General features: G+C 46.6%; 1 protein-coding gene across 1 annotated transcript in view; it reads right to left on the minus strand.

The window, feature by feature from the left end:
* The window catches only part of EXOC4 (exocyst complex component 4), a 558,486-nt gene that overhangs the window by 153,695 nt on the left and 382,775 nt on the right, over positions 1-22,016 (minus strand). The window contains exon 17 of the mRNA XM_075515833.1: positions 21,727-21,886. Coding sequence (XP_075371948.1) covers positions 21,727-21,886 — 160 coding nt within the window. The remainder of the gene's footprint in view (positions 1-21,726; positions 21,887-22,016) is intronic.

Raw genomic sequence — 22,016 nt, forward strand, 5'->3', positions numbered from 1 at the left:
GGTTTGCGAAAGAAAATAAAACACGAGAGGAAGAAATAAAAGTGAGTTTATAATATAACGGTGCTTCACGCTCCTGCGGTACCTCTGCAAATCACAGCCCTTAATAAATAACCAGAGCTGTGATGTAAGGATAGTATTAGCTTTTTTTTTTACAGCCAGAAGAACTGAGATACAAATTAAGTCATTTGTCCAAGGTAGAAAACAGAATCAGAGATGGGAAGCGCTCGCACCTTGATTGGTACCGTACCCGCTTTTGGGACTGCAGCGTGCAGAACTCTGAACAGGGTATAGAGCCAGGCAAGAGAAGCAGGTGTATTTATTCAAAAGGGTATAAGTACAGTCCTCTAATTAAAGACAACCAACTTATAAAAAACAATTACTTTCCTTTTTAAAACTTGAACCACACAGACAGCGTACAAAACACTATAGACAAATCAGCTCACCTACGCGTTGGCCTCTATACAGATTAAGCAGCTTTGTTTTAATGGCTAGTTTTGGGAAAAAAAAAAAACAAACAAACCAGCCAACACCTTTGGGTGCTACGTGCAGCTCTGTGTCACTAAAGCACTTAGTTTTCTCCCTACTGCAAATCTTCTTGTAAAACACAGATGATAAATCACCTGTAAAACGCAGAGCTAATTGGCAAAGGAAAAGGTAAGGTACGTGCAGAACATAACTACTCTTCCAAAAGATCTCTCCTGTTCTCTCTCCTCCTTTTCATCCCGATACCTGCTAAGCTCTACCTTACCTACTACTTCCATATTAATATTTCCTTCTTACTTCCTTCTCCCGTCCTCCCGTGGTTTGTCACTCGTGACTTGGACAACGCTGCCCTGCGGGGAACACGCGATGCATGGGGATCTCTGTGCATCAGGCGGCGTCATCACGGAGGGGAACACGTGCACGTGTCGTTTAAGAACCATTCCCCGAACAACTACAACCACCCTGGCGCTGTGCAGCGATACGCAGTAATTACACGGCTTTTCAAAGGAAGGATAAATCCATTAAACCCCATTAAATAATTTTTCAAAAACAATGTCTGAGACACTCCTTGTAGCTCCACACTGGCTGATACAATGAAGGATGGAATTTCTCGCTCTCCAAATGGAACTTTATAGGGTATTAAATAAGCACCCTCAGCACTTATCTAAATCTTTAATTAGTTCTATAATATACTGATGATATCAAGGCTAATTAAATTTATACAGATGAAGAGCAATGAAATTCTAACTAAGTGAGCTGGAAAGTACATATTAAATAGTAAATTTAATGGTTCAAGCAGATAAATGCAATTTTATATAAAAAATTAAATTCAATTTACATGTTGTATTAAAATTGATTTTGAGTGTGCAAATGATTGGAAAAAATCTTTTTAATATATCAGTAAAAGTGCTAATCCGGCCTGTTTAAATATCAGTTATTAATGCCAGCATTTGCAAATAAGCCACACACATTTGCATTTTTACTGCATATAGTAAAAAGAAAAAATTATCTATACCATATGCCAGTTTATAAAGAATATTAAGCAATTTTTCCCCTTGCCTCATGCATAAATGACAGGAAATGTGGAAATGAACGTAGCCCGAAAGAAGAGAGAGTCAGCAGTTCGATGGAAAGTACAGCAAAGTTGCTCCAGTCAGCAAAAAATAATACAATTTTAGCTACCCTTTGGGAACAACAATTACCGTGGCAAAAATCCCCAGCCTTATTTAGGATCAAGTGGCTTGGAACGGGATACAAAAACCCGACGCTGTAATCGGGGAGATGCTCAGTGGTGCAAGTTTGCTGATTTTTAATAAAACGAGGAATGTTTGGTAGCTACCGATGGGTGAAGGACACATCTGATGGCATCTGCTCGCTGAGGGCCAGAACGGGCTGCAACACGTGAACTGCGGTAGGAAATGACAAGGTCCATCAAGTCAATGTCTGCCTGTAGTAGGTTGTGGGCGGGCCTCAGTGCTTCAAAGGAGGTTGCTGGAGTCAGGCAAAATTCTTGAAAACTCCAGTTCATGGTTTTTTTTCTGTCTACCTTTGTTCATTTGGTTTGAATGCTGCAGTGGCTTCAGAAATTAGGGAACTGAGATTTTTTTTGTGGACGTGCTGACACCAAATTTAGTTTATTATAATTTTTTTGTTGAACACGTTGCTGTTTCTCATGGAAGAGCCCTTTATTGGATTCACTTGCCTCATGGCACTATCGTTTCTCCTGGTAGTACTGTCCAGCGTCATTACCTGGTGCCAGCCTAGAAATCTCTGAGGTTGGGGAACCGACCTGCAGACCCCCGCTTGCTCAGCCCTGCGTACAGACCAATCCAAACCAGGAGGGAAACAAAAATGGCGCAGCAGCCTCAAACCCTATCCACTGACTCATCATCATCAGTTGCCACCAGCACCAAGACCTCAAGGGGATTGATTGCCCTGATCTCCTACCTATGAATGGAGAGGAAATGGGGCGAAGTCAATTCATCCCACACTAAAATAGATAGTTATAGTGGGTTGAAGTGCCCTGTGGAGGTTGTTTATTATAAAGAAACCAGGCAGCCAGGATGGATTCAATGCCAAACTGTTAGATGGCCGAAAGCAGGGGACGTCAACATAGAACTATGGGTCTCCTGGATGAAGGAGTTAATGCTTAAGAGCTTCAACGCTCCTCCATGCATTCTCTGTTGGCCACTGGCCAGATGAACATTTCATCACACCTAATATGCCAGTTCTCAATACTTCTCCTGATGCTTAGAAACCTTCAGATTTGCAGGCTGGAGGTATTTATGGCCAGCTGCTACTCATTTGCTCTTGCAACAATATTTTTTGGTTGAAATTGCTTTCTCCTCTCTAACGTACTTAGGGCAAAAGACGTATTTACAGAGGGAAGCCATTGCCTCTCTAAGGTATTGTTGTAGTAAGCAAAGCAAGAAGGCCACTTTTAATTGCTCCTTTTGGAAAATACCACTCCTGAAAGAACCTTCACCTAAGCCAGAGCAAGAACTGACACTGCTGTGTGCAGTACAACTGTGGCCTCTTCTGGCCATTCTTGGTGAAATTTTAGCTCCAATGATCTCAACTTTTTGAGCCAACAGATCTGCACTACAATATTTTTTGCCAGACAGCACAAACCCTTAGCATTTAAAATGAAAATATTATCAGTGCAGGATGAGACTCACAGCCATAGATGTGGCTTCTATCTCCATTCTCCACTGCATGGAAAAGCCAGGTCTGGGTGTCTTACTGATGGAGCACCTTGGAGACGCATCCCTTTGCTCACCACTCCTTACGTACCGGCTGCGAATCCCAGACGGACTCCACTGCAGTGCGGCAGTGGCTCCTTGGAAACAAAGTTGGTCCCTACAGAGTGAGAAGAGAATCCCAGCACTGCTTCTAAACCGATGGAGTACTTCATAGCCATCAAAAGCAGAGAAATTGCTCTGAACTGCTGTTTTATCTCATTCCAGAAACGCACCCTCTGACTGTACCAAACCTCCAGACTATCAACAAGAACCCTGCTGTGAGAACTGAACCTGTAGTTTTTTATATTCATTTATTAACCTCCTCTTTCAATTCCCATTTGTACATCTCAAAACACTTTAGAGGCATCATGTGCAGAACCTCTCCGTTTTCTCAGAAGGCTGCTTTCCAGTTGAGAAAATGAAGGTCCGTTGAGATTAAGGGGTCAGAGCGAAGTCCTTTGTGTGTGCAATGGGATGGCTACCACCCGGTAACGCTGATGCTCACTGAGTAACCTCCCAGCGTCAGCTTCCCCGCTGGTATCCACCTTTGAACCCCCTCCAGGGGCGAAAAGCACATTTTCCTGATGATTCTTAGAATCTGCACATTTGCATGCTACAAGTGAAGGAAGAATGAATTTCACACAGCGCACCAAACGGTTAACAGATGGCAAAAAATTACAATCATTTACCAAGTTGCGTTGGGCTTAAGAAAACAACCTGGAATACAAAGGCACTGAATCTTATTAAAAAAGACATATTTTACATATTGCTTCTTCATAATACAAGCTGTTCTTCATGAAAGCATAAAACTTGCTATTATTTGCACCTCTTTTCTTCTCCTCTTTGTTTTTGCACACATGACAGTGTGGAATACCTATCTGATATATGACTTCTGCGTGCACTTGAGAGACTGACTTCAGCTTTAGATGTTAATGCACTTAGGCGATGTGGGATGTCATCTGAATTTTATATCTTTTCTATATTATTTGATCTCAGATCTGGAATACAAATTGTAAAATACAAGGCAAGCTTTCCAGCCTTCAATAAAATCCCAGTAAGAGATTACACGCTGCAGACCATTTCCTGAAAGTGATACGTATCTGTATGTGTTGACATCATATGTGCATATTCAAACGCAGTGGTCTGGATGTAATTATTTTACTATCTTCTTAAAATACAAGAATCGAGTTTTTCGGTCTTTACCTGAGCGTATGGATTCCTCTTGGCTACGAAGCCCAGGTTCATTACGGGACAGATTTAATTGCTACATCAGAGTTTGTGTGTTGATATTCTACATCTGATGTGCGAAAGTTCAGGGATGCCAATCAGGCACGGTGCAGATGCCACTCTGCAAAATGTTCTCAGACAGTCTCCATCTGTCAGATATGGTAATACTTGCGCTCCATCAATAATTCACCTCCTTAACTCCATGTTTCCTGCATTTGAGTCAGAATTTTTAATGTCAGCCTCACCAGAGGATCTGCCTTGGATAGACAGGAATTGCCTGATCTGCATTCCCCATTCAGACTGTGTGCTTTTGTGCCCTGGAGCCAGTCGCCTTCTGCAGCTGAAGAATCATCTCTCAGTTTACTCAGTTTTTTACTGATTTAGCTGCAAAAAATCACAGCTTCCCTTTTGGGACAGCATTTTCATTTCATTCAAGGATGGAAGTCGGAGGGTAATTATGACAACCACACCTTAGTATCCAAAATCCAACTCAGATGGACCACACCTTTTCTGGGAAAGCTCATGGTGAAAAACACTGGCGTGACTGAATACCAAAAATAGGATGCTACTGCATCAGCTTGAGGAGGAAAGAAAGGGGAAAAAAAAAGATGATGTGGAGCTGCTCCTCCATGCGTCAGAAACTGCTGAATGGCAACTTGTCCCCATGAGAAGCAACTGGCTCTATGGAGCCTGCAAGAATTTGGTTAGATCCCAGAGCCAGGAGATGGGCTCTTTGGTGGTCTCCTCTTTGTGTGGGGCTGTGGCTCCTTCGGGTACCGATCAGTAGTCCCCTGCTCTAGAGGAAGGCAGTGTGGAAATCCATAGGAAATCAGCCGGAGGTGAGAATATTCCCTAGCACGAGGGCAAATTACTGCCCGAATCATGAATGCTTTGGCACCAGTGAGAAAGGAAGGTTCCCAGGTGCCCCAGTTAACGAAGACCTTCACATCGGCCCCAGCTCTCAGCATTTGGAACGTGGAACGATAATCTTTGAACTTCCTTTGGCCGACTCAGATGCAGCATGTGACACAGGAAAAGAAATCCTGATGATACCATGCAACACTTCTGAGTTCTACAGATCCCATTGGCCAAGAATGATCCATCACTTAGAAGGACCTGCACATCCTTCATTCATCAGGTGGAATGAAACTACTGGTTGCACAATGCAGCTGATGGAAATCCTCCTTTAGGGACACCGATAAGGACATGTGGCTTGGCAACAGAAGGACTCACTACTAGCCTTGAGCTGGCCAAAAACTCCAAAACAGACCAAAAGTGAATGAGTTAAGGATCTTGCTGGTTAGAGAGTAACTGTAGAGGGAAATGGAAGAATGTATCTCAATCTGCCTAAACACAGGTGTCTAGTGCAGCCATTTCAGATGGGGTTTGGGTCTCCGGTAACCCCTGTGTCACACCGGCCAGCCCTGCTCACATACCTACGCTATCCAAGAGTCTTTCAAATGGCACTATATTTAGGGAAGTGAATCACGTCCTTAGCAAGTCCCTGGTAAATTTGGGAACAGAGCCTGCTCCAGGTAGGGTCAGAGAGCTACTCAAGCCAACTTTCCAGTAGTAGAAGCAGTTCAGCCACTTTAGGATGCCAATCTGCTTCTTGGAGATGGACTAGCCCTGAGGCAAAGGCCACGCTGAGCTGGCACCATGGAGAGTACAGCCAACCTAAGGCCCTTGAGCTGTGTTCAGTCCTGAAGCCAGTTGAGCATCGCCGCCAAGCCTGGAGCACGTGGCACGGTGAGCACGTGTGCTTGCGCATGTGATGAGTGTGTTTGTTGGAACGTGTTGGCACAAGGCTGCTGGCTACAGGGATCCTGGGGTCTGCTCCTCCCTGCAGTGGAAGACGAGCACCCAGGGAGCTGCCATGCAACGCAAGAATGGTTGTACCAGGCCACACCATGGCCCACCAAAAGTCCATGTCCTGGTGTCCCACCTCTGACTGTGGCCAACAGCACCTGCCCAGAGAGAAGCAGGTCAGTGATGTTTCTTTAGATCACCATCCCAGCTACTGGGGACTTGCTGAGCCAGAGACACCCTAAGAAGTGCTCTTACCTCCATGGGTAGGTGCTACACATCTTGGGGCTGCTGCTTATGGAGAGATTTCCATACATGACTTAAAGGAGCTGGAAAATTGGCCGGCTCTGCTGTATGGTTCCTGGGCTATACCCGCCCTGGACCCTACTGTCGAGGTATTTTGCTCTGCCCTAACGCTGTCATGGCTTGACCCTGTCGGTCCTCTCAGTTGTGCTATTTTTGTCCTTTGCTCATTTTCCCTCTTCCCTCCTATATGCTAGGAGGAACTGGCCCCAGGTCACTGCTACCCCCTGCTCCTCTCCCCTGTCCTCAACTGTGACCTTGAAAGCACCATTCCCACAACCAGCCACGTCCTCACCTGTCCCGTTTGGGTCCTAGCACTAGTGTTGTACACCCTACCAGCCATGCCCTGCCTGCGCTTACGCCTTCCAAGTGAAACATTTCTGATTCCCGGGTGCCATTGCATCAGTAGGTTGAAATGCTCCGCTCCCCGGCTCAATCTAATTAAGAGAGAGACCTCTGCGAAAGATCCGACTTTAGCGCATGGAAAAGTGATGAGCAATGACTCTTAAAAACGTATCGCACAGCACCGATATCTGTTATTTCCTAGCAGATTACTGGGTATGAAGCATTGCAGTTTCTAATGAGATCTGACTGACAGGGTAAACCAATCTGCTACTTAAGGACTTGCATGTGTCTTTCTATCCGTGGGGCTTGTGCTAGAAAGATGCAGCCTACTGTGAAAAAGGCAGGACATTTTCCTAATTGCTTCCATTTGCAGGCTGGAGCTAGGCAATAGAGATGCATTTCAAGCTGACAATCCAATACTTACCTTTATTTCAGCTGCAGACAAACGCCGGGGATGGTTGTTCTTCACACACTGATGGTTCCCCCTTTCTTTGCAATTTTTTTTTGTGTCACACCAACTTCCCTTCTTAAAAAATCTGTCCTTCCTCTAACAGCTCTGTTTGCTGTGCATTTAAGCAGAAGCTCCCGGCAGGCTACCATGCCTTCAGCACAGGAGCTCAGTACAGGCAGAGCCCACCTTCAAGCATGGGAGCAGAAAGCAATTTCTAGATCAAATAGCAGCTCCAAGCAGGTTATGTGAGAGCTCAGACACGGAGTTCACATTCACATACACTCACAGGGGTATCTGTTCCCGTGGGATGACTCTGGATGTTTGTTCAGGCTCAGTCTGGAGCCTGGGGCTAAATTTTGACCTTGTTTGAACAGTGTCAATCAAGGCAGTCCAAGGCTAGAAGACAGAGACACCTCAAACCAGAACTATCGCCATGATGTTATGTGACCCCTTAGGAACTATAAGACGTAATTGGAGATTTGCTTGTTACATCCCCATCTGGTTGGCAAATTAAACAGCGTTTAAATGTCCATCCTCCTCCCATCCCTTCCACCTCCCCTTGCAAAGCTTCCCCATAACACCAGCCAGCTCTTATGGCTCACAGGTGAGCATGGAGGATCTTGCTCCAAAGAGAGCAGACGATCCACTGAAGCCCATTCCTTGTGCTGGGAGGTGCCACTCTTTGCTACTGTAGAGGAAAAAAACCCAAACCCTTAAAACTAAAAGCAAAACCAACTGAGTTCCCTCTTCTCCCTCGCTTCTCCCTGGACAGTGATCACTTGCAAAACAGTAATGATTGCAAAAAAAAATTAAAGACTGAATTGAAATTTAAATACATACAGAAATCCAGCTAGAGGTGTTATTGCACATCCATGGGTTCAAAAGCATGCTCGTGGCCTCCCATGAGGGTGTTGAGAACCTCCAACGCTCCTCTCCTTGAGCTCTGCATGGTACACAGGTTCTAGGGTAAACGGTCCCTCTCCATCCCTCCTCCGGGCTCTTTCTACCACAGAAATCTCTGCCAGCAACTCTCCTGATCTTTGCCGGCCCACTGAATTCCTGGAGGGAGAGCTGCAGGCCAAGCTTTACATGCCCACCCCTCCTTTTTGGCCATTCTGCTTGGTTTTGGAATTAAAAACCAGAGCATGCGTTTGCTCTGCGGGAGAGTCGAGCCGCTCCACCGGCTGCATGCACAGAGCTGACAGCCGCACCGACTGAAAGACAGCCGTTCACCACCAACGTGGGAGTCAGGAGGCAATGAATTTCACCAGGAGATACCAGTGAGATGTGCTGCGGCACTGAGGGCATGGAGAAGGCTGTGACCCTTAACAGGGGATGGGTGAGGACATCGCTTTCCATTTTGGCACTACTCTGCTTGTGAGAAGTCAACTTTTGCCCCTTGCAATCGTGAAGCGCAGAATGCTCTTCCCTATTCTCGATCTCTCTCAGGTCGCTTAAGAGACCGGGGGTCTGCCATGACATTTAGGATCCATTTCAAGGTTGCAACCTTTTAGTAAGATTGTTACTACCAACCATTCACCTTCCATGGCCTGCCTGCCTTCACACCCCAGCTTCTGTGTCTCCAACCAGCACCATGCAGGTCTTTCAGATTTCAACCTGCTGTGCCCAGCAGTGCCCAACACAATAAATACAATGCCCGTTTCAGGAGGGATGCTGTAAAAGGCGTATTTTCACCCCACCTTTAATGAGTCTGCTCAGATCACCATTTCCATCCCTGCATGTTGCTGCCTCAGTGTCTCCAGGGCAGTCGTGGTTGCAGCCCAACTCCTTGTGTGACGCTTGATGTGATTTCCATAGCCTGAAGCTGTGGAAGTGCAAGGGACCAAGTGAAGGCAGGAGGAGAAGGTCCTTGGACTTGACTGAGAGAAGAGAATTGCTAAAATGTTCCTGTGGCATTTTTAAAGCAAGCAAACAAATAAAGCTGCTCTCTATGCACACAAAAGCCTGCTTAGCCCCTTCACGTCTAAAGCCAGTGGTGTATCACGTGTGTTTTATGCTTTACGTGGACCTGGAAATGAGCTTTCACATTCATCTTTGTACTTCTATGGTATGAGAAAGCCTACATAAACCTAGGCAGTTCCTTGACACCGTGGTGGGGCTGCGATTTTGGTCTCCTGATCCAGACTGAGACCTGGTCTGCAGACTGTGCAGCCTGGGGAGCCGGTGGGAAAGCCCTGTGGCCTCTTTCCAGCCCAGATATTTCATGTCTCATGCAAAAAATGAAGTGCAGGGAGAGACTGAAGCCCCCCTGGGTGTGATGGTCATCCAAGGCCGGAAACCCGGCAGAACTCCTTGGCCCACCCATTGAGCCATAGACAACGTGTCCTACGCTGGTTTACCAGGGAGCCACGAGCACGTGATGAGCACACACCACACCATTGCTGACAACGTACAACTTGGTTTTGCTCCGCATTTTTGCTATGGTTACCCACATATCAAATTCTGTGTAGTCAAATAAAGCAAATGTTGATGAGTACTCTGTGATTTGCAAGAACCACCATCAAGATGATAGCGAGTACCAGGACTCACACCCACAGGACGTGCTTTCAAAACCTGGTCTGCAAAGAAAACCAACACCCACCCTACGTACTGCAGACCTGGATAAAAAAAATGATCCAATTCCAGCTGGACAGCCAGAGTTTCTTAAACTTAGACCTTATATTAAAGCAACTGCAGTTCTACAAGTAACTGGTCAGTGGGGCTAAGTATCGTCACGGAGGCCAAAGTCACTAAAGGTAGAAATTAAGAAGAAAAACTTCTAACAAGAAAAATCCCTTCACTTTAATTACCATTAGCAATGCAGCATGACAGAGAGAGAGATAAACACACATGCACCTACACAAATAAGGAGCTTGGGAACACAAAGTAATTACTTTGATTTTTTTTCCCCACCGACATTCAAAACTTATTAGTCTCAAGAAAGCACATATCAGCAAAAGACTGTCACCTCAGGGATAAATGAGGAATTTGTTTGTAATTCATTTCCAGGAGAATATATCCTGATGTGGTTAATGAAGAGTAGGGACGTGCTCTGGCCAAGTCTAGGAGCCAAAAACACTTCTTAAAAATGTTTATCCACATCTTCCTGAGCTTGTGTCCCTGGAAATGTGGACGCTGGTTTCTGCTGGCTGAGAATTTCACCTCCATTGATTGTTTCACTAACACACCGAGAACCAAGCAAAGAAAGTCAATGAAGCCTCGCAGTTTTTCAGTCCATTTCCAGTTTAGGAAAATTGAATTAATCTCTTTACTCAGAGCAACTCAGACATCTACATTCAGGCAATGAAAATCATTACAGAGGCCACTAAAACCTATATCTTTAAAGGTTACAGTGTGAAGATTAAAAGCGCCTCTGGGAAAAACTGAAACGGCTGATCAAAATAAAACCGTTGAGTCAACAGTGGAAAGCCTGGGCAGGACCGGCGCGTTCCAGTACCAACTGATATTTTAAGATGCTTCCTCCACACTGTATGGAGCAATACCGATGAAGAGTGGATGCTACGTGATTTCACACATCGCAGCGTGTTCGGACATTAGGGATGTAGGAACTGCCAAATGAATTCAGCCCCCTAATCCAGTTAACACGGGGCTGCTACTGGGTGTAAAAACCTATCGAGGGCGCTTGCGGATTGATCTGCCCACCTGCGAAGTCACCTCCTGACCGAGGCAGCCGAGGAGGGGCTCGTCTTGCCTAGCGATAGACGTCTGCCGTGGATAATTCCACCAGAGCAGGTCACCTCTGCTCCCCGATCCTCGTGAGAAAGCAACGGGCACTCCTAGGAGGCCCTTCATCTCATTTCAAAGAAAATTTAAACCAATTCAGAAAATCGCACTCTAATCATGCTCATTTCTCGCTACTTGCTGTAAAGGGAACCGAGAGCAACCAGCTCTGATGCAGACGTGACTGTGGCGGACCTCTAGTTATAGAGCAAGTATTCATCGGTTCAACGGGTCAGCACATATATCTGAAAGTTAAACTCAGGCTTAAATACTTTGTTGGACTTGAGTGCGTGTTCTTTGGGTTGCCACGGCCCACGCGTCTGCGAAACGCCTGGTGTGTGTTTTAATTACAAAGCCAGCAAAATCCCCTCCTTGAGGAACGTATAATCCATGCAGTTACCTAAGGAAGGGGAGTGACGTGCTGTCATTACCCGGTGGTTCAGCCACTTTCTTTCCATCTTCATGTGCTCAAGTGCTCTCATTACGTGAAAATTACTTAAGGACAAACACGAGAAATGTCATCCCCCAAGAGCCAGGCTCTTTGCTTCCGAACATCTGGTATATCACCATTAGGGCATTTTGGAGTTTTTTCCTAATGTGGAGAATCAGCAGCAGGCAAGGCATTTCCCAGACACACGCAATGAATAAGAAATCTGCTACTCGGCAAACCTGAGAACAAAAGTTGCCCATCCTTAGGCTGGAGTGAGGCCAAACGGCCCAAAGACGGTGAGGGAAGAGCAGCGACTTCTGCGTAAGGACTTGTTCACTCCTCCTGCCTCCTCTCTGCTCCTACTTTGAGCAATTCCTTCGTCGCCCCTGATGTCTTATCCTAATTCAAGATAAAGTTCCATTTTCAGGAACGTTATCATTTCAGAGCCTTACAGCTCATTTCCTTGTTTGTTCCCTCTCCTTCAGTTGTGCCAGCACAGCTGTTTGCAAGGCCCGTTGTGAACCAGACCGGGGAGCTGATCCCGCCAAAAAAAAGAGAAAAAGCCGACGCAAACCCCAAAACGTAGCCCCTCCCCCCAAGCCGGATCATTTCCCCGCTCTAATTTACTGCGTTGCATCAGGGCCGCTGTGCAGAGAACGGGAAGAGGAAGGTGGCATTTGCCGAGGTGTCGGCATCGCGGGGTATATGCAGGCAAATTCTCACCGAGCCTTCAGAGCTGGACGCTGCTTTCCTCCTATACGGCGGTGTGCTGTAAAGAGCCGCTGATCTTCTGTTGTGTACTGACGACGCATCTCGCATAGCAAATAAAATACGGTATGTTTTGGGGGTAGTTTTCTAGATGAGGCAGATAAAGCGCCAAGCGCTGTTCCAAGGGAGTATTTCAGACCTGCGCAAACCAGGGACGTTTGGATCTACTCACGTCTGACGTCCAGCAGGATGCCCGAAGATGGGAGAAACAAAGTCCTTCCAGCAGCTGATTTAACGGATCTACTTGGGGTGTATTGACCCTGCAGAAGGGGATAGGGCTGAAAGGACCCAGGTGACAGAAGACTGGCCAGAGCACAGCCCTCATACAGATTATCCTGGGAATAAATTTACCATCTGCAGTCACTGACAGTGAATTAAAAGGAATTTTAAGCCTTCAGACTTCAGGAGAGAGACATCACCTGGAGATAGCATAAAGACCCCGTCTCCAAATGTGCCAGGACACATCGGACTCCACAAAGAAGTCTGTTTTTGTGGCAAAGAAGAAATACCTGGAGGGGATGGTCATGGCTCAGCAAGAAGAGTGCAATTCCTGGCCTTGCGAAGGCTTCCCTTCCCAAAATGACAAAACTGGGATGGCATGAGATGGCTTCTGGGTCCTGGAGGAACATGGCATTCAGAGCATGGGTCCTCCTTGCTTTGGCAAGATGACCTGAGAACCATTCTGAAGCTTCAAGACAGGGGTGTTGCCTTTCCTGTACATCTTAGCACCACGGGCCCGTGATTCAAAGACTGGCCAAACTCCTCTCTAAAACACTCATGGACCTAAGGCTTAGATCTGAATTTCACCAACCTCTTAACCTGGAGAACTGAGGAAGAGACAAGGAGAGTCTTTTGGTTCCCGGCGCTGCAAGGAGACTGGGTGCACGCATGAGACTGAAAACAGCCAATTTTGGCACAGACGTGGTAAGTAGAAACGCTTGACCCACTGGGACCCATCTGAGTTCTCCAGTCTTCAGCATCAAGGGTGAGCTATATCTGGGAATACTGCATTTTCCACTGTGGTCTCCATACATATCCATACAGCTTCTGAGCTGGTCAGAGGAACCGAGACCTTTTCCAACACGAGTGGTTGGTGGGGCTCGGTGTGGGGTATGCTGATGTTTAAGAAATGTCGAGTGGATATGTTGACAGGAGACCTGATTCTCAGCACTGCTCTTACTTCACCAGCTCAACAAGCTCTTTGGTTTCTTCCTTCTCTGTTGTGACCAACCAGATGAACTGTGCGGCCAGCTACGTGGTATTCCCCTCTGCACCTCCACGGAGGAGAGCAGACCAGTGATTTGGGTTTCCCCAGATCAGAGTCACATCTTCCAAAAACTCTTCTCGTTTCTGTGCTGAGGAGCTGGGCAGCTCCAGCAAAGGACATGGCCATGCCATGGCTTCCAGAAGCTCGTGCAGGACCGCAGAAGCTGAAAGTTTGGGAAGACTCGAGCAGGCACCTTGCTGTAAATGTACTGTGATGTGGAGAGCAGTCAGAAACCCCAAGAAGCGCTCTATGAAATGTTGTGAAGGCATAAATTGGTGTCCTACTAAAACTCATAGCAGCTGCAGATTTAACTGGAAATTAAACTACACGGATGGGTGATTTGTTCCAGCGTAGTTTTAATGAGTCCGTAACAGGGCAGCTGTTTGGGATGCACGGGGCATCACCCAGCAGCACCCATCTGGTGAAGGACCGTACAGGGACACAGTCTCTGACCCCCCCAAAGCACATGGGGGAAGCAAAAGGAGGAAGGGGAGGGGGGGGCATCAAGCTGAGGGGTGTTTTTTAATCCTCTGTGGTTGGGATTTTTGGTTAATGCAGTGAAACCACTAATTACAGCTAATTAAACCTGCACTGAGATCAAAGCTCAGTGGAAACTACAGGGGGGGGAAAACAAGAGAGAAAAGAAAGAAAAAGAAAATAAGGATTTTGTTGTAACCAAGTCCTTAATTGAAAACTAAAGCAGCTTTGTTAATTAAAAGCAGCAAAAACAAAATGAGGGCATGCTCCACAGATACACAACATGAGTCCAGCATCATGATGGAGATAACATGTCTTTCCCACGCTGTCAGCAAAGAGAAGCTTTTCTTCCAGACCCTGTTCTGCTTCTGGCTCCTCTATAGGGAAGGGTCTTCCTAGGATCCATACTGCAAAGCATCGGTGACTTTTACCTTTCACAGCACCGAGCACCTTGGGCTATAAAGTACGGAGAGGGGAATTCCTCCAGACTAACACATTTACAGTGTTTATGAACAAGTAAGAGTTTTTCCCACCAACACCGAGTCAAGAGGAGATGGGTCAGTGACCAGCACGTCTGCACAGGGTACCAGAAAACCCCACTGATAGCTGACTGCGCAAGGAAGGTGTTCAATCTGTAGGGTTGTCTAGCCCTGACAAGACCCTACAGGATACATATGTGGCAGCCACCTGCTGTCCCTGCCATGCGTACGTGTTGAAATGTCACCCCCAATCTTGATACCCAACAATAGAGACCAAACATCTGGGAGATGTTATAGCTACTTCATGATGGAAGTGGCTCCATTGCACCTGGGAACCTAAAATCCTCCCACCTGACCTGCGGGAGAGGTAATGAGTGAGGTCAACAGGGACCCAACAGGGACCCCTTTGCATGTCCAGAGAAGGGCAACGAAGCTGGGGAAGGGTCTGGAGCACAAGGCTGATGGGGAGCGGCTGAGGGACCTGGGGTTGTTCAGCCTGGAGAAAAGGAGGCTGAGGGGAGACCTCATCGCTCTCTACAACTGCCTGAAAGGAGGCTGTAGAGAGGTGGGGTCGGTCTCTTCTCCCAGGTAACAAGTGATAGGACAAGAGGAAATGGCCTCAAGTTGCACCAGGGGAGGTTTAGACTGGATATTAGGAAATTTTACTTCACTGAAAGGGTTGTCCAGCATTGGAACAGGCTGCCCGGGGAAGTGGTGGAGTCACCATCCCTGGAGGTATTTAAAGGACGTTTGGATGAGGTGCTTAGGGACATGGTGTAGTGGTGGACTTGGTAGTGTTAGGTTTATGGTTGGACTCGATGATCTTAAAGGACTTTTCCAACCTATACGATTCCGTGATTCTGTGACCCAAGACTTCATGCGACAGCCGCTCCTGGACCACAGCTAGGTCTCAGCTATTTTACTCTTTCCCTTGTGCCCACGCCCCTCGTGTCTGGGTCCACATATTATCCTGTACTCAGTGATTAATATTGCACGGAAAATGAGCCGTGGGCATGACTTGTTGCAGTCTGCCCCCTTTTCTCTGCAGCTGAGCCCCGTGATACTGAATGCACCACGGCATCATCCCAGCAGCTTTCTGGGAACATCAGCCCCCACAGGCAGGCTGCTCCTAACGCAGGGGTAGAAAGACGTGGCTTTCGGGCAAGGAAACTCTGAAGTAGCAGGACTATTGTGTTTCCAATTGCTCCAGCAACAGGGAGGGAAGAAAGAACAGATCTGCAGCATACTCAACCCCGGCTCAAGCTCAGTTCTACCTGCAGTAGAAAGCTACTACCTGCGGTATCCTTTCTAGTGGTCTGCTCCATTTGCTTTTCAATACCCTAAGTGCTGTGGAGGACATAGGAGTTACAATGCCTGGTACCCAAGCTGTCTACCCAACTAAGGTGGGTTTTACTCAAACTGAATGATCTTAAACACCCCAAATTTTCTCCTGGCTTGAGTGCAGCCCCAAGGGAGAACATCTGAGATGCCCTTCTCATCCAGTTCTGAACCACAAGTGAGGACGGGCAGCAGAGGAGCATCACAGGAGCACTGCAGAGGCACCTGAGAGCAGAACAGCAGCCTGCCACTGACCAAAGCTCATCCAGGTCAGGATCTGTTGGACCTGTGTTCAACACACACAAGTCAAGCATCAAGAATGGCTCTTGAAGGAGGCTTCCCTCGACCAGCTACATCCTCAGGCAACCTGGGCACCCAGGCAGTAAACGCAGCCTGCTGTTTCTGTATCTATCAAGAATGAAATCAGAAAGAGAAATAACATTTGGCAATGAAAAGGACTTCTTTCAGAGCACCGGGATGTCTGAGGAATCTCTAATGCACGCTGGCTTCCCCTTCCCTCTGCAGCACCCAGTAGATGGCAGCAAGTTATTGCTTATTCCTCCTGTCTGGGAGAGCCTTGCGCGTTAGGCAAGGGGCACAAATCTCTCCTGCCCCTGTATAATCAAACAAAAAAATCCCCTGCCTGCCACTCGTAGCTGGAGAGGAGCCCTGAATGCTGAGCATCCGAACCAGACCTGCACTCTGAAATAGAGGACCCTCTGAAATCCTGCGGCTGCAGTTCGGAGATTGTTCCCGGTAGCGTTTTCCAGTTCTCCCCATGCAAGAACCGGAGCGGACGGGACGACCCTGCCACCTCCATGGATGTTTGTGCTGAAAGCAACGGACCTGTTTGCACTGGGAAATTGTAGCACAAGGCCATCTCTGCCTCTTGTCACCGACTGAGCTAGTCCTAAACCCGGAGGGTCTGTATCCACTCTGCTGCTGTGATTCACTCAAACTTACAAGCAAAAAGAGAGTGCTTATTAGTGTCAGAGCAGAGGCAGATCCGCTGCTTCCCAGACCCACACTAGTCTCTTCCCATCACACTGTGTGGCCCCGTGCAGACATCTCAGCACCTTGACCTTGGTATCCAACCCAACCGATGATGCAGCAGTTTGACACTGGTTTGAAGCTTCCTTTGAAAGCAAGCTCAAGCTCTAGCTGCATCCTCCTCCATCTGTACTGTCTTACCCTCCCCACCTAAATGAAGACGGGTTTTGGGTGAAGGGTGTGTTTCCAGGACCCATTTTGGGTAACTGGTATTAATTGTAACTGCTTCCTACAAATGCCTTGGCAGTTCTCACTTACTTTGAAACCAGTATGAGGACTGGTGCCATTCTCTCCTGAGTCTCCGCCGGGGGCTGTATGGGTGGAGGAAAGCCGTTTGCCCCAAGAATATAAGAATACAAGCAAGTATACATGTCCATTGTAGCCTCACGGGTGTCACCAGGAGAGCATAGACACAGAGGAACAAGGTCAGAGCAGCAGCTGCAGCTGTATTTTGCCAGGGAGCGGAAGCAAAGGTCATTCTCTTTTGTGAATGGTAAAAGTTCAAGCAGCCCTTGTATGCCGATAGATTTGATCACAGGTGTCTGAAATACACGTCAAGGGCTTATTCATGGCCAACTGGTGAACAACTGTCTGGCATGCTGATGGCTTCTCCCCATGCTTCCTCACTTTCTCCAGAGTGGCTGGGATCTGGTGGCAGTGACGATGTAGGTGCCACATCGACTAGAAAGACGTGGTCAGAGCCCACGGGCCCTGGTAACATCTTCAGCAGCCGGAAAAGAGATTCCTGTTCCCTGCGGGATGGATGGCCATCGCAAACTCTAACTTGAATGGTAGCAGCAGGGAAACCTCCGATCTAACTCTTAGGTGTACAGACACGTCTGGTTTTCTATGCTGCAAACCATTTAAGGGATGAAGGACGCTTTCAGACCCAGGAACGATGAGCAGCACCACTCAGAAACCTTTATCTCAGAGGTCAAAATGACACTGTGTTGTATGAAATGTTCACATTTCATCACTGGTCTCTCCCTTCCCCTTGCAACCACCTCAATTAACTTTCAAGAAGAGGGCAATTTTATCACTGCTGTATGTCTGAGAAAGTTTTTTTTTTAAAATGAAAAATGAACATCTAAGAGTTGAATGATATTTTATTTAAGGATAAGTCTGAAGCAGAAACCTAGCCCTTTGTGACTACCTCTGATGAAATCTCTGCATAAACATGCAAGTATAATTTTTGGTGGGGATAGAGGGGAGTAGGAAAGAAGGCACAAGGGAAAAGATCTGAACCGGAATCCAAATTTGAAGCTGAATTTTATACCTCTAATGCCATAAATCTAATTCTGGGTCTGAAACTTCCAAAATTTGGAGGTATTTGGAACTCACACTCAGTCCCAGCCTTTGCGGTATATGCCTAGGTATAATACACAGGAAGAAAATACTGCTTTTTCTTTAATATAGTAGCGGATGCCCTAACGACTGACTGCATTTCTGCTGGCCTAGATACCGAACACACATATAAGGGAAAAACCTATTAATATTTGCAGGAAATTTAGCAAATGCTACAAATCCTTTTGTGACACCTCAGCAGTCAGAACCAGCCTATTTTACCCTTTCTCCTGTCAGTGGAGAAACTCCTCGCTAGAGCTCGCGGAACATGGCAATTTATTTTTTTTCAATGGAAACGTGCTCTGGCTCTGCTTCGTGATGCTCTGCAGAGAGTTTCCCTACCCTGCTCTACCTTGAACTGAGAATCTCAAAGCAAACCTCGTTTGAAACAATTTTTCCCCCTGCCACAGTATTACTCCCAAAGTAGCAAATCTTGCTGTTGTCACCTGCAGGTTACGGACCTGTTGAAAAATGTGGTTTAAACAGTAAGAGTCTCACCAGAACCAGCAAGTGTTACATGGGTTAAGGTTTTGCTGTGAGTCCTCTACGTGATTTTGGCTTCAGAGGAGAAATATCTTCCCCCTTTGGCTTCCCCAACCAGGGTTTCTACTGCCTAAGGCACTGACTAAGAGAAGAAGAGGGATGCCCAGTGCTCTTTGGGGCCCATGAAAAGCCTTGAAGAATGTAACAAAAGCGAAAAATAAACCCAAGATCAAACCCAAAATCAAAAGCATGACACCCAGGAAAACCTTGAAAGTCTTTTGGCCCTTTCTCAAATGGTCCAGTCTTTCCTATAAACTTCAGCACATCAGACTTTAAATGCATTCACTTTCAGAAAAGGACCACACAGGACCTGTTCCAGAATGAAAAGTTAACGTATGAAGAGTGATTGTATGAAGCGCGAGGTATTGATCGTTAATTGTGGCTAATTGCTTCTTGAACCCTGAGTGTCACACTCTCACGGACAAAGAAACATCACGAGGGCAAGGGAGCAACAGGGGCAGTGAACTGACTGTGTCCGGGGGAAGCATAAGCCAGTTGGCTTCAGGTGAGGCTTAGATCCAGCCTGGAGGGCAAAGAGCTCCACAACTGCCTGAGAAAATCTATTTTTCTGTGTGTGTGAAAAAAACACTAACAAACCTATTAGGTCTTTCCCCGATCAAAGGAACCCATGACTTCTAATCAAGTTCCTTAAAGAAATCGGGGTAAATGTTGCATTATCTTGCACAACAGCAAATACAAAGACCAGAGACGGGGCAGTGAGTCCCAAGCTGGGTTAGACCCACTTCCGAAACCTTCTCCCCCATTCAGTAAGGATCAGCCAGTTCCCTGGAGAAGTGAAGCAGGGAGGGAATTTACCCCAGTTACCAGGAGGTGCAGGAGGGAAGGAAGAGCAGGTGAGTGAGTATTCCTCCGTCAGCTCTGCCACTGCTCCCGTACATGAAATAACCACTTGCTCTCCGTTTCTCGTCTTGAAAAAGGCAAAACTGATAGTTAGCTTCTGCGCAAAGCATTTACAGATTCCTATATGAGCTATATCACAGAAGTACAAATCACTTTTATCCTTCGTTGATGTTATTTTATGCTTTCTGGGGGTGAGCTGTTATGTTTATTTTATAGTTTGAATAGACCTTGGTAACTGCGGTCCCTGGGGTAACATGGGAACTTGCTCGGGTAATCGTAAATTCAGGTGAGCAGGGCAGGGTTTGGATGCACGAGACACCCTGTTTATGTAAAAGGAGAATCTGGATAATAAGCATTCAGGAGTCATCTGAAGAACAAAAGAATAAAACATACTCTCTAGATCACAGAAATCTGCCCCAAAAGAAAGAGGGAAGCGATGCAGTCATGAAAGCTAAAAAGAAATGTTGTTGAATTTATATTATGGGAAGAAATCTGCATCACAGGTACCACAAAGCAGCTGATGCTGCTGTGCAGAAAGCTCAGGTATCTCTTCTGAGCTTCACAGCTGTTGATGATGGTACCCAGCAGCTCCGATGGTGCAGGAGAAAATCTGTTTGTCACGTAACTCATACATGAAGAAGGCCGGTATGGGTTTGATGTTGTGAAAACTGCTGGTCTGGCATATCACCCATCAAGCAAGATCGGGACGGGTGAACATGTTCCTTCCTTGCCCTTCTCTTCAAACTCCACGTCAGATTATGCAGTATGATGAGTCAGAGCTCCACAGCTATTCAACCCTTACCGCAAAGACCTCTCCAGAAGACGGCCAGCCATGCCGTGCCAGCCCCCAGCCGCGCTTGGTCAGCATTTCATTATTTCGGTGCCAGTTGCTGTCAGCACATGCTCAAGCTCTGTTCTGCCTGCCAAAAAACTGGGCTAATTTATTTAACATTTCAACAGATCAGGGGAAAAAAATAATTTAAAAAAGGAAAGATTGAATTTGGGAACTCTATTCCTTGGAGAGTTAGTAATGGATCTTTCTCTCTCCCCCTCCTCCAGGCCTCAGCATTCATAACTTCTCCATGTCAATGTTATTATGAAGAAATTAATTCAATAATGAGATCATTCCCCATATGAGAGCCCAAGTAAATGAGGCACTCAGTCATACCTACTCTCCCTCATCTGAGGGAGTCACGCTGCTCTCGTAATTCAGTCTCCAAGAGTGATGGCCAAATGATGACACCAACTATTTCCAGTGTTTGTGGTGGGTCATATCCGAGTCTCATGCAAAACTCTGTCGTTTGATCTACATGCCTTAATTTGCAAGTTCCAGACTCTTCCTTTGCCTATTTCTTGGGCTCAGCTGCCTGTTGCTGAACCTGATGCTGCCACAGAGGATCAGCCAATACAGCTACTGGTAGTCAGCACCCTACGTCCACGTGCGAAGCACGCACCGTGTAGCGTTTGCCTATTCCTCAAATGATCCCCCTTTAGTGAATAAAGCAACAAGATTGGTGAGAAACTTGCAGGGGACCGATCATGTCCAGTTTTGTTTTTATTTTGCTCTTACTACTATTTTAAGATCAACAGAACTTGAAGGGAGACAGCATGTGGCATCCCTCAGGTTCCCACACACTGTTCCTGGGAGTTGATAAAAGTTTAAGCCTTCAACAAACCAAAGTATTACTTATCTGGGCATGAATCCAGGCCCCAGATTCATCCAGTTTAAGTTCCACCCAAGATCTATACCTAGAAGCTTTTTCTTGCCTGTGTTTTGGTCTTAGGAGAACCACACCAAGAGGAAGCCCCAAGCACAGGCACAAGCCCCAAGCCCCAAGCACAGGCGTTTTGGTAGAACCTCCACTTTGAGCTCATGCTGAGCCCAAGCGATCCATGTTTCCCTGAATGTTGCTCAACAAGGAGGAAAGTGAATATTATGATTAACACTTCTACGGGTTTAACTTGATATCCATGCAGTTGCACGCACGAGTGGTGAAACTTTCGGAAGGAGCTACCTCTGTACATGTGGACATCAAAATAGTAACAGACACAACATGGGGCGCCCTGCTCACCTTGCAAAGTCCAGGTCAGCCTCACGTGACATGGTGATGTTCGTCAGGTTTTGCTGGAGGATGAAGATGTTCCTACACATTTTCTTGATGCCAGATTCACTGATGCGCTTGAAGTAGTGGGCGCCGTTGATAAGAATGCAGGAAATAAGGTGGCCCAAACCTGCCAGGGTGAAGGGGGAAACAAACAATAAAATCACAGGAGGAAGACATTTAGTGACAATAATTCATCATCAAACCCATGAATCAGCACTGTTGAGTGGTACATGTGGACTGGAACAGGAGATACACTG

This window comes from Mycteria americana, chromosome 1, assembly GCF_035582795.1.
Source record: "Mycteria americana isolate JAX WOST 10 ecotype Jacksonville Zoo and Gardens chromosome 1, USCA_MyAme_1.0, whole genome shotgun sequence".
Lineage (NCBI taxonomy): Eukaryota > Metazoa > Chordata > Aves > Ciconiiformes > Ciconiidae > Mycteria > Mycteria americana.